Below are 13,853 nucleotides of genomic sequence, written 5' to 3'. Positions count from 1 at the left end.
AACAAGCTGGGAAACAAATGATGAATGGAATAATGGAGTGAAACAATCATGCGAAGACAAACAAACAATGAGTTTGAATACATTTAGGAGTGCGTGCATGAGAGTGTCTATTTGTTCAGTGTGCTTGTCATTATAGTTCGGACCCTTGAAGATTGTGTGTGTGTGTGTGTGTGTGTGTGTATTTGCATGAATAGGCCTGATATTCTCCACACCATAGCGTGTCTTTACTGTATTTCCTTTCCGATTCATCCATTACACGGACCACTCGAGCCTCTTTTTTTCGCCTGCCAGCGGTGCTCAATCTCACTTGTCTCTGCGATGTAGTCATCCCTTCATGAAGTAGCAAATCAATAAGCGCTCTCTATTCGCAGATCATAATTCAAACAGGCGTTTTGTGTCCTCCCCTCCTTTGACATAAAAACAGCAGCGAGGGAAATGCAATTTTTTTTTACTGCGTTTAAGGCACCGGTGCGACATTTTTTAATGCACAATGACTTGAGTATGCAGCAGCTGCCTCCCCGCGCGGCTCCTCAACCCTCAGCCAAAGAAATCAATGTTTCCCATCCTCCCCTCAGCCGACGCTGCCAAGACAGCCTCGCGCTCCTTCAATCTTTTACCTCCCACCCCCAGCAGAGACAGCGCCCAATTTGCCTTTAACACCCAGCTGCCATTAAAAATGCATTAAAGCATATTAGGGCATAATTAGATATTAGTCCCTAATCCGTTGTAATTACAAGGACGGAGCTCTTTTGGTTGGGAGAATAGCCCTGCAAGATAAATTAGCTAAACACACAATTTCCGATACCTATGGATGTAATCAGCGCGCGAGGTGTGATGACATAGGTAATCAAAAGAAGGAGGGAGGGAGGGAGGGAGGGAGGGAGGGAAAATAAGGTGAGTCACTATTAAGTTATATTTTCTGTCAGAAAAGGGCCATTACATCAGAGGGTGGAAATGCAGAGAGTCTCTAAAGGCACACAGAGAGTGAATTACATGCAGCTGTAGAGGCTGGCTGCAGGGTCGGGTTTAGAAACTTCTAAACTGGTAAAAAAAAACTAAAAAAAATAATGTGTAAAGTCTCAGTTGTTAAGCTCCAGTTCTTGGCATTAAAAAAAGCACATTATTAATAGCTTCATTCTTATTCTTATTCCCCACATTGACAGCTGTATACTCCAATATGAAATAATCTCCACAAAAAGATGCACTTGTTGCACTGTAAAACAAAATTAGAGCTTGACCAAATGTTTTTTTTTCAGAGAAACGCTTATTTGAGAAGGGGAAAATCAAAGATAGTTCCTTAGAAGTGTACTTTACTTCTTGGTTTAAAAAAGGGAAGCCAAAAAATGAAAGTGTCTGAACTCTGCATTCTCCAACTGTGGCAAGCAGGGGGCGACTCAACTGGAGGCAAAAATTCAAAAAGTCAAAAGATGTCAAATGGATGGGATAATAATAATAATGATCTGAATCCTCAATTGTTTACAGTATGAATGCTGTAAATGTTTTCCTGACTAGTTCATGGTCTCCATCGCTAGTTTCAGGTCTCCTTCAAGGCTTTAAGAATTGGACGTCAGATGCCGACTGGAGGCTGAAAAACCGGAGTCCAGAAACACTCACATGAAACATATTACTGCACTAACAATAGCTTAAAGTCTTTATATGTGATTTTTCACACTTAAATATATAAATCAAGTATATCCTCTGAAAATAACTCTGTGAGTCATGACTGTCTACAATGGGTGTAACACCCGAGTCCCACTGTCTGTGATGTTTTCAGAGTTTTCAGAGTCCTATCTTCACTTTGTTTACATCGCCCGGACGGCCGGCTGACTCCTCCCCTCGTGTATAAAAGTTGTTTAATTGAGGGACTAGAGAAAAGAAGAATAACATACTGTACTCACTGCTTAACTGTGTTTCTAGATCACGCTCATTTCAGGTAAATTTACATGCAGTGTGAAGATACGAGCATAATAAAGATCGCTAGCATTAGCATGCTAACACAACAATGCAGCGCGAGTTGTTTTGGTTTCATGCTGGTGCTCAAGGGCGACATCTGCTGGATCAAAAAAATCCCATATAAAGCCTTTTAAGTGCTTTTACATAACACAGATGACAATACTGATATACCTTGAGTCCACAACTTGTAGTGAGGAACTTAAACAGTGGGGTCAGAGAGCCTTTACGACTAACCCCGGCACACATTTTAGACACAAAGAGCTACAGATTCAACCTATCAAACAGCTCTTTATACATCTTCATATAGAGAAGACCTTAGCCTTCTATGATGATACTATACAGACCTCAGTCACACAAGGCTTTCGATGGCTTGTTAACGCTCGTTATCGCATCAACTGGGACTCTCTCTCTCTGTTAGAAACAAACACAAACACACTCCTTCTGGTTTTCTCTCATGTTTGACAATGAAAACAAGTCAGAGTTTGTTCAACAGAGGACTTAATCTGCCAAATAAAAAACCTCTTCTCTGAATAAGTAGTTAGGTGTGTAGATTGCCAGCATTAAACTGACTTGGCACATTAAATAATCACCGGCTACTGACATCGGTTCATGCCACATTATTGACCAATGTTTGTCAGCAGAGCAAATATCGTGCCAACGCCGATGTTGAACCGAAGCATCGGTGCACCCCTAGAAAATATCCTGGATTTTGAATGAGAGTTTTTATTATTAAAGATCTATGTTTAGCTCATCTTCATCGTGGAAAGACAAAGTGCTGATCATGTTTTTTTGTCAACGAAATGAACCCAGATCTGCTGAGCTATGAAGTTGTGCTTCATGTGCTGCAGACAGTGCTTAGAGTATCTTGAACTAGACTTGAACCCATCTTCACCTACAGGTCATTTCATTTATCGTCTTAAAAAAAAGTTGTCAAATAACTGAATATTGTTACGCATATATGCAGGGACCAACATCTGCCAATTTGGATCATTGACATAATCCAGTTTATCTTAAAGTACTACTTAAAACATCATTTTGCCAATGACTGGTGTAGGTAATAAAAGCACATTAGTGACAAGTGAATTGGGACCTGAGAATGAAGAACACTTCTCCGACCATCAATTGATTCCACTGTTTCCCCCCCTCACACAGGAATACTCAGATAAATGAAGAACCAGCCTCATCATATCTATTGATGTCAGTGTCATAAGACCTCAGTGTGAATAATTAATAGCCTGTAATATTAGCGGTTTAATGAGGGGTGGCCTGTATCGAGCAGCTCGTATACTAAACCACTCCAGTTATTTTTTTAATGCCCTCTATTCGGGGCCGCCTCTGGTCCGAGGATCCATCATTTCTCCCCAACTTTGAAAATAACAGCAGCCCGTGTCAACTCCAGCCGAGATCTCCTCGTCCACCCAAAAAAGGTCTCACGCTGCGGACAGAATGTAGATTCCAGGAGCCGCCGAATCGGATGAAAGGTGACAAACGTTTTTTTCAAAAACCAGACGAGGACACCTAGCAACAGGCCCGGAGTAGATTTATTCCGCCGTCGTAAAAGCCAACTGTGTAACAGATGAACAGGCGTGTAGTAAACGAAGGGGAAGTGACTAACATGGCTGCGTATCAAACTTACGAGGCAGCGAAACGGCTCCACTGGCGGCCATTGTTTTGTGTCATTTCCAAAAAGTAAATTTGAACAGCTCGCTGCTGATGGGAGTTTGATGTTCTGGGGATAGTTTTTTGATGCACAGACAGAAGGAATGGTGGGTAATGATGCCATTGACAGGATGATTATATCAGTGGGTGATATAAACTTAATTACTGTCCTGCCAGTTGCGTGTTTTGAAAATATTGTCCTTGCCTCTCCATATGGAGGATTTGGAACTTAATCCTTCAACGATTATGCGGAAAAACAAGTAAATGTTCTTTCTTAATAAGACACTTTAATACTGCATTACAGTCCATGTCATTCTCTTTTCTCCAGACTGATTCCATGCCTTTGTAATCATATTAAGAAAGAAGAAAATTGACCTGATACTGAAGTGATTTCAGCTCATGTCTCCTGTTAGCCTGCTGGAAGAAAATGACTGATTCATCCAAAGATGGCGCGTCTCATCACCACTCTGACGCCGTGTGATTACAGTCTCGATTACAGTAATCCTCTCACACCGTGCTGAGTGCGAACCCACTCGCCTTTCACCAGTGAGAGTTCAGCTGTGGCTCTGCAGCTAAGAAAAGCCAAGGCCAGACAGGGTTTACTCCCAACAGTGCTGAGGCCCGGTTAGTCCTGGAGCAGTGTGAGTGCAGGCCAGCGGGGGGAATGGGAATGGGGAGGGGGGACAAGAAGGTCACCTAACAGTTTCCACTCTCTGTTGTAAATTACCACAGACACAGACACCTTTTTAAAAGTGTGTTATATGTTTTCACAAGAATACCTGTGAGAGCTCTAGCTATGTGTTTCCTAAGCTTGTATAAAGGCAGACCTATTCAATGATTTCATGACTCATGGCTCATTTGGGAGGGCAGGCGCCCAATGTACAGAGGCACTGCAGTCGCACTGGTCGCAGGTTCGAGACCAGATCCTGAGGCTGCTTGGTGCATGACACCCCCGCTCTCTCTCACCAAGTTTCCTGTCTCTCTAAAGCTCTTTCATGTCATGAAGGCCGAAGATCATGTATAGAAATCACGGACAGGGAATGACATGCGGAGAAGGAGACACAGACCGGATTGGAACCCGGGGGTCGCTCGCCTGGAGGACCACAGCCTCTGCACATGGGGCGCACCCACCAACCCACTATAGGCTATCGGCTTTTCTTTTTCATGTCACTAGTTCAGGCAGTGTTACGTAATGTGCAACCCGACAGAGATCAATTCACAGCTTGCATGACCGAGTTAACGCATGTGGCTTCGATCGCAACCGAAGTCATCAGGAGTTCAAAAGAACATCGAACGTGAACTCTTAGTCATCCCTGTCAACACATTCAATCAATCAATCAATCAATCAATCATTTTTTATTTGTATAGCGTCAACTCATAACATTCAGCATTTATTATTATTATTTTTTTTAAATAATGACCTTACAAAGTCCATTTAACTCGGGAAAGTTAGTTAGCGCCATAATAAACTTGACAATGATTTCAGTCCTTATTACTGAATCCACAGTAACTGTCCCAGGGAGCTGCCTTCAGGTTGTTAGCTCGCGGCTAACCAACAGCTGTGCCAGATAATGATCGGCAAACTGAAAGAGATCAGTCGTGGTGAAATCAGCATGAAGCTACCACCGCTGTGACAAGTGCAGGAGGACTGAGGCGGCTTATTATCTCTTCCTGGATGGGTATTTGTGTGTCTTCCGCTCCCTCCCTGGCTTGCTGGCTGGACTAGTTTAATTACTGAGACTGAACCCCGTTCTCTGCAGGATCATAACCGTCCTCCTCTGCTGCAGTCAGGAATAGCATTAGCATCGGATCACAGGTGCTTAGCGGCTGCTGTAGCCCTTTAGCTGGAGGGCTACAAGCAACTCTGTGACTGTGACAATCAGTTACAATTTACTTTAAGGACTTCAAGCTGCGCGGTATCACAGTGAAGACTCTGCCCAGTGTGGCTACAGTCTATAATTTACTGTCGTTAGCTAGTTGAATTCCAAAGCTGTTTGCCCCTTTTCACTCTTGAGGGGAAGTCTTACACATGAAGCCAAAAAAAAGTATTCTCACTACCCAGTGCTTAACACTCACACTGCACTTGTTATTCTGTGCTTGACAGAGAGTGTAGTGCAGGTTTGGAGTGGAAGTGGCCAAATGTAGCTCAGTGACATTCATCCCCAGAGGACACACATATGGGCGCACAGCTGCGCGGGAGATTTGAGAAAAATATGTGTGACTGGTGTGGGAGATTTACCTGAGGAGAAGTAGTCATAGAATACATTCTTGCAGCCGAGCGTCGGCTTTTGAGAGCAGCTGCCAAAACATGTCAGGGCCAAGAAAAAAATAAAAAAAGTGGGATTTTTGAAGCGAGAGGGAGAGGAAGGTTAATTTGCAGCCATTGTGCGCCTGTCCTTACCCCCCAATTAGCATAGCATTTTAGCTCCATGGGGAAATGAAGTGGCTTCCTGCAGGATAAGTGACATTTTATGTAGATGCATGTGCAAAATGGAACAGTTGGCGAATACTTTCCAGTTTGCACATGCTTTTAAATGTGACGAGTCTGTGTGAGATTTTTGTGTTTGTATGTGTACAAATGCACAGTAAGCTCCCATTAATCATTGACATGTCAGACTATAGCTGTAGAATAATCAGCTTCAGCCCAACACTGCCGCTCACCCAACACTCATTAATCTAATATAAAGAGACAGTGTGTTGACATGTGTACTCACATCAGCGTTGTGTGTTTACATGCATGCTAATATAAGGTCTGTGTATCATCTCGATCATCATCAAGAAAATGCACAGCCACAACATTAATCCCCTTCTTAACATCGTGTGTAGGTCCCTCTTCTTGCCGCCCAAACAGCTCTGAACCATGGAGGCCTGTAGTCTGCGAGAATCACAAAGTGCACATGTCGTATCTGGCATCGGAGATGTTGGGAGCAGGTTCTCAAGATCCTGCTGGTAATAAGGTTGTGTCGCGATGGATGTTTTCGTTTGAATGTTTAGATTGGGATTTAGGGAAGTTTCGCTCCCAATGCATATCAGTGAGACTTGGACACCATTGACCCGGTTTTTATTCCTTTTTGTTTAAAAGCTGCAATGGGAACTTACCACAAAACCTTGCTGTTAAAGTTAAAGGATTTAGGGAGGCTAAATTAAGCAGATGAAGTCAAACACCGCCTTTATTGGTCAAGGTGTTATAGATACAAGAAATTTTAGAGTTTCAGATACAGTAAAATGAGTCTGGTGAGCCAATGAACAAAGGGGAAGGGCTAGGGATGGCATCAAATCACAGCTCTCCCACTGACTCACTACAGCTGAAAATCGGCCCAAATAAAGGAAAAACACACCCATCTACCTTCCTACCCTACGATTACCTAGAAACACTACAAACACTGGCAGCATACCAAAAGTCCAAGTTTGAAAACATAATCAAATTACCTGAATATGTTGCGAAAACATAAATATATAATAAGAATCTTGATAAGCTTACTGCCCGTTCCTAGTAACCACTGCACCATTGAACAACTGAACTCATTTTTCAATCTTTTTGTGAAACCTCCTCTAGTATTATCTTGCCAAAATAAATCCAATGGAAAAAGTAGAAGAAAGGGAGCGATGGGGAGCAGATAATACCAGGGAGTCTGTCAGGTGTCAGAAGAGAGATTGAAGATTTAATCCATTCGATATTTGTTCATATAAAAAGCTGCAGTGATAGAGACAGACAGAGTATAAAGTGGACGGACTAAAAGGGGTCAGTGTTGCCTTCAACGACAGTGACTGTAAACATGTTCAGAACTACATCTGCACTGACATCCCCCCCATGTGTCGCAGTGTGTTAAATATATGTTTGGGTCAAGAGGTAATCATTTTCTGCCATGTCTTTTCTTTGACATCTTTGTGTGTGCGTGCATATGTGTGTTTGTGTGTTGACCAACCAAATGATCCGAGGCAATTTTCTGTCATGCTGCTTGAATTTAGTCGAATTAACCCTGAAGCAGACCACTCGGAACAGCTTGCATCTTTGAAAAATGACATCACATCCTCTGAAAACACCTGGTCCCCCTGTTCTGCAATTCCTCCAACGCTGATTCATCTTTGTTTCCCACAAATGGTTCATCATCCATGTCTTCTATTAGTTTGAAAAGTAGTACCCTATTGGCCCACACGTCTATTTTTGGGGGGTTTCATTTAATTTATGGCTATTTTATCGATTTATTTTCTTCTTTCTTTTTTGGTAACAAACCTACAAGAAAACACGATGGGCAGTTTGTCCCATCAGCCCAGTCTATCTGCTTCTTTTCCTGTCCAGTCTTGTCGTGTTTGGCCTGTATGTCAAATGTCTTTATCTCTCACATGGTAATAGGCATGCATTGTGTATTATGCAATTTGTAAATCTGTAAACACCAACAAAAAAAAACCTGAAGCAAAAACAATAAGCCATCTTAATACTCAGTTTGGACCTCAGCAAGCATCCTTCCCTCTCTTACTTCATTTATTTCCTTCCCACCAATTTACTCCTCTGTCCTCGCCCTCCTCATCCTCCGCCGTCTCTTCTCGTGGCCAAGCTACACTGCTCAGCGTATTAATTGTGGTTTGAAAAAATCCCCAGCTGAGGCATGGTGGGATTGTTGAAGCCAATGGCTCAGAACTGCAGGGCAGGCGAGTAGAAACTTCGACTTTTTTTTCAGAAGCTGTTCCAGCCCGCTGATGCTGCCTGGTCTAGCGGAAGGAGGGGAGCGTTGGCAACCAACGCACGTTCTGGCAGATTGTTTGCAGTCGTCGGCGTGCTCATATTTCCAGGCATCCGCAGTGCTGCACCTGCCTACATTAATACATCTGAAGCTGTAAGCTGACATTGTGTATAAAAACTGCCATGTAATGACTTCCTTTTTTAAAATATTCTCAGTAAATATTTTAATGACACACTCTGAATCATATAACTGGAAGGAGTCGTTAACTCTATTACATAACAAGAATTAGCCTACTTTTCGTTAAGTTAGGGTGACAATATTTTCAAACCTCCATATTGGGACACTTTAATTTTACTGGTAAAGAACGGTAAAGGTGCACTCCTGAGCAGCCCCCTGAAGTAGGTTACAACAGCGCTACTTTCAGTCTGTACTTACTATATGTATTTGCTCGTTTTAATATGTCTTTGATTATGGGCATTTCCACCATGGGTGTCTGAAAATGGACACTTGCAGTGTGTGCAAAACGCGGCATATTCACTGCTTGGTACTTTTCGAAGGAAGCTGTAACTCTCCTGTTGAGCTCTTTGGAAAATGCTTATTTCCTTTTCAGTATGACAGCTAGCCTACCTGTCATTAAGCAGCAGGTTCTGTTAATATGATAAGCTTGGCTAGTAAAGCCGCGGTTGATTGACACATGTACAGACTAATCAGTATTGAACTTTGACTAGTTGGGCATTAGTGATGGTTTTTCTTTTTGGTTCAAACTGCAACAGCCTTCGTTAGACATAGTTTATACAGACAAAGCAGTGTCAGGTCTTTTGTTTTGGTTGGTTAAAACCAGGACAGGGACTGTTCAAAACCAGGACGTATGAGCGTTTTGTAGATATTTGTTGGGACACGAGACACAGAACTTGAGAACGGGTATCAGAAACTTTATTTTTTTACAAGAAGTAGTCAAGGCTTTCGGATGACAGCAGTGACTCACATCGTGTTTACTACATCCATTATCTGATGGTCATGACTGGTGCAGATCACCCGTATGTTCCTCAGGGACCACATCCGGGACACCTTTTTTTTTTTAAATTGTGTTGCAGGTCACTGTAGCTGCATCCCCTTAAATATTAGATGCGCCCTCAGTCATTTTTTGTGGAACCGGGCCTGCTGTCCCATGTCAACATGTGATGGTGTGACCGTCTGTATGTCTCCCGGTTAGACGGCTCTGTTGTGTCTCTTGTATCTGCTGTTATTTAGAAGCAGAGAAAAAAAGTGATCTCTTGTTGCCATGCCAATCTATCTTTGGTTACAGAAAGAGTTACCATGTGATGCTTGGTCAATATTTATAGTCTCATAACTGCGTGCTTTATGTGCAGGAGTTTCACTCTGCCAATTTAAATACATCTCCCTCTTCACCCTAAATTCCCGCCCCAATGCCCCGCCCTTGACTCATCAGTCCACTTTCTCTTTCCAGCTCACTAATCTTTGCCTTCCCATCCTCCACATTTAATATGCTCCCCTCACTTCCAAGCTTTTATGACTCCACTCAGCTCCCCAGTGTTTATGTAATGGGTACTTCCAGCAGCCATTTTGTGATGAAGCATCTTAACTGTGTTTGGCATTTTTGGCCCTCATCTGGCCTTAACACTAAGTGAAGAGCTTCTTTTGTGAAGACAGGGAGAAAATTGGCTTAACACCGTCGACTTGTATCACCAACACTTCTTCGGTTCTGAGTTTTCTTTCCAACTACTCCCCTCTATGATGGGGTGGCAAAGTGACAGCGGGGCTCTGGATGTCCTAATGATCAAAACAAGTCGTCTGAAATTAAGTTATAAAGTCAGCCTTTCATACAGTTGTTATTTTTTAGAAGCGTTTGGAAGTGTCTTCATTAGAAATGTTTGGAGTCTGCTTTTTCTTCCAAAGTAGGATTCCAATACCTCACTTTAAGTATAGACCGATACCAAATACCTTAACCTGGAACCAGCCGACATAACCCTTATACACTTATTTACAGCTGTGTGATAGAAGATTGTTATAGGTGTTTTTAGGTAAATTATACAGGTAGCTCATGTGTCAGAGAAAAATACAAATTAAAAAAAAAAAGGCAAGATCAGAAACAAAAAAATAATGACAAGTCATTCAATTTGAATCCTGAAATTGTTCACATCTGTTAACTGTAATGATAAGGCAAAGAAAACTTGATGTACTAGATGAATGGAAGAGAAATAGAATAAGACACTAGAGGATGAAAAACTAACAGTACAAATACAGATATTAGAAAAATGTCATACTGTGTGTGTAAGTTTAATGATGTGACAGTAAACTGAGTTGTATTGAATGAAAAGAGAGCAGAAAACATCGATACAGATCCAGAAACCGATATCAGGACAGGAGAACTTTGATTTCAATCTTGCAGTTAATTAGATTTGCCATCTTTAATGATGATGTAATAATAATAAGCAGGAATGTATGGGGATGCAAAGAGGATAATGAAAAGAGGGAGTTTAATGTAGCGTCTACATCATACTGATATTGGTATCGTAAAAAAAAAATTCCAGTTCAAATTCTCTTTCAATCTTGATGCGAATCATAATCATTAACTTTAATGAACTGGCAATAAACAGAAATGTAGAGGACGACGAGAGGCGAGATAAAACAAGGAAGTAGATTGTTATGGACTAACTACGATCGCCCTAATAGGACTGATCTTTCCCCCGGCTCTCAACCAATCAGAGCCTGTCTCTTTCAACAGAGCAAAAAGGAGCAAAGAGAGACTCTCCGGGTTTCGACCTAATGCCTCGTAATTACCCTGAATTATCGTCCTATCTGCTTACAGGCCCTCATGTTACAAAAGCACTCATAACAAGCGTTAATAATTACACCATACTCTACTCTCGATGTACCAGAAGCCCAAATCCCCTCTCATAGAAACTGATTGGATGATTAAATTATGGATTTTATACAACGATTTGCAATTAGGGGGAAGAAGCTGTGAGGGGATCTCGCACAAGGGAGATACAGTACCTCCTATTTATGTAAAAAAAAAACTTTGAGAATCAAGTTGGAGATTAAATGTTTCTGACTGACTGAAAAGCAATTTATTTTTAAACACCAGAATCAGACGTCACCTTGAAAAGCTCTTTCTCGTTATGAACGCCCAATGAACGATTTGCGCGGCGGCCATATTTGTTTGTGTGGGTTTTCCTCCTCGGACATGAATGCTTAATCCGAAAGGCTTTTAGAGTGTCTCCAGCTGTGCATATTAAATCCCAGTGACTTCTTGCTTCTTATAGCCCTTGACTTTTAACCCTTTCTTTTTTTGTTCGTTTAGGGCGGGCTCTGATGAGATTGACGGACAGAAAGCTGGAGCGAATGGGAATCATGCAGGAATCCCAGAGGCAGCACATCCTGCAGCAGGTCCTGCAGCTCCGCGTCCGAGAAGAAGTCAGGACCCTTCAACTTCTCACACAAGGTAGACTTTTTTCCCCGCGCAGTTTCTCCGTTTCAAAATTCATTCAACCTCAAACATTAACATTTCACATGAAATATAACATAACGACTGGACTGTGCACATTTTTACTACAAGGCTCTTTATCTCATGAGGCACAGTGTTTGCTCAAACAAGCTTTAATACGCTGCAGATTTTTACAACACATGCTGTATCTGTATCTCTCCCGGGGAAAGATAATTCACAAGGAAGCCAGCATCTCACATTCTGTTCAATATTCAAATCGTTTACTGTGCAGCGTTTATGTCCCTGCCATCTGTAGCCATGGCAATCGCTGCATGTTTTAAAGCTTGCAGGAAGTGATGAATCAAAAATGGTTATGTAACAACAGCAGCTATGCACATTTTATTTTCTCTCTCTGGCTTGTTTTTTTTGGTTAAAAGTAATCATAGACAGGTTGTAAGACTTGTTGGACACACATGGATGGAAATAGCTGTAAAATCAGCTCACTCTGAAGAAATCAACACACTCACAGCATCCCAGTGATTTGGGAAAATGTAAGACTAAAGAGTCACACTGAGCCAGTGTTAATGTTGGCAGCTATTTTAGGTTTGGTCTTGGGCCCCGTGTTCAACTTTTAGGTTTTTTTTCCAGGTAGAAAAGCGCTCGGGAGTGCTGGCTTGAAGCGTTTGTGCGCTGAGAAGAAAAGCGCTGCCCGTCCTTCCTGTCTCTATGACAACCGTATGCTGACAACAGCCTCTTTATAACCCGACACTGCTCCGTTGATTTTTTTTAATTTTGTATGGTGGCTGTATGCCATTTTTTTTACCCTTCATACATTTTAGTTTAAGACTACAACTCAGAACATCTTAGTCCAGTGTTGGAAGTAAGTTGGATTTTGGGGTGGCCAATAAGATTTCAAAGGGTGGACTTTGCCACCCCTGGCCTACCCTCTGGATGCACCACTGTCAATTTATCTGTATGTTATTTAAAGGATTTGTCACAATGGAGACCATCATTGTCTTTTCTACATCTAAAATAACATATACTGAGTGTGCCTACCCGGACCACCCTGAAGTGTCTCTCCTGATATATACACATAACACACACTCTTCACTTTGGGCAGTAAATCGCACTGTGGATGTTTTATGACGACATCCAGATGTCATTGTCTTCCTTCCTTCTCACCCTGTGGCTCTCGGCTTCCTTGTGTCTTCCTCAGCAGTTCTTATAGCCGTCTTCCTCCTCCTCCTCCTCCTCCTCCACAACTACCAGCAGCACTCCGCATCAGCACCACCACCTCCATCAGCTACCGTCTGTTCACTCAAATAGGGCTTTTGCCGCAGGGTCCGAAAAACAAATTCTAGGGATTTTTGTCACTCTTGAAATTCTTGGAAAACATTTGGAGGGTAATAAAGCATCTTCCATCCCCTGCTGATGTTTCGGTCCCCTAGCAAGTGGAAAGAGAGATTGAAAGGGAGAGACTTTAGCTCTCCTTCTCCTCTCCTTCTCCTCTCCTCTCCTTCTCCTCTCCTCTCCTCTCCTCTCCTCTCCTCTCCTTCTCCCTCTCTTCTCCTCTCCTCTCCTCTCCTCTCCTTCTCCTCTCCTCTCCTCTCTTCTCCTCTCCTCTCCTCTCCTCTCCTCTCCTCTCCTCTCCTTCTCCCTCTCTTCTCCTCTCCTCTCCTCTCCTCTCCTTCTCCTCTCCTCTCCTCTCCTCTCCTCTCCTCTCCTCTCCTCTCCTCTCCTTCTCCCTCTCTTCTCCTCTCCTCTCCTCTCCTCTGCTTTTCCTTCTCCTCTCCTCTCCTCTCCTTCTCCCTCTCTTCTCCTCTCCTCTCCTCTCCTCTCCTCTCCTTCTCCCTCTCCTCTCCTCTCCTTCTCCCTCTCCTCTCCTCTCCTCTGCTTTTCCTTCTCCTCTCCTCTCCTCTCCTCTCCTCTCCTCTCCTCTCCTCTCCTTCTCCCTCTCCTCTCCTCTCCTTCTCCCTCTCCTCTCCTCTCCTCTGCTTTTCCTTCTCCTCTCCTCTCCTCTCCTCTCCTCTCCTCAGTCATGCTGACATGGCTGTTCATAGAAACTGTTTGGGCCGCGGGGTGAAGAACAGACAAACAAAACACAATATAGT

At 42.8% G+C, this 13,853-nt stretch overlaps 1 protein-coding gene across 4 annotated transcripts in view; it reads left to right on the top strand.

Moving 5' to 3' along the window:
- samd12 (sterile alpha motif domain containing 12) overlaps nt 1-13,853 on the top strand; it is a 162,875-nt gene that overhangs the window by 43,392 nt on the left and 105,630 nt on the right. For all 4 annotated transcript variants that reach the window (XM_061059400.1, XM_061059398.1, XM_061059397.1 and 1 more), the window contains exon 4: nt 11,620-11,760. In XM_061059400.1, the coding sequence (XP_060915383.1) occupies nt 11,620-11,760 (141 nt within the window). The remainder of the gene's footprint in view (nt 1-11,619; nt 11,761-13,853) is intronic.

The sequence above is a fragment of the Labrus mixtus genome, chromosome 16 (genome assembly GCF_963584025.1).
Source record: "Labrus mixtus chromosome 16, fLabMix1.1, whole genome shotgun sequence".
In the NCBI taxonomy this organism is placed as follows: Eukaryota; Metazoa; Chordata; class Actinopteri; order Labriformes; family Labridae; genus Labrus; species Labrus mixtus.
The sequence above is the reverse complement of the archived record's forward strand: the minus strand, read 5'-3'. Positions and strand labels throughout refer to the sequence as shown.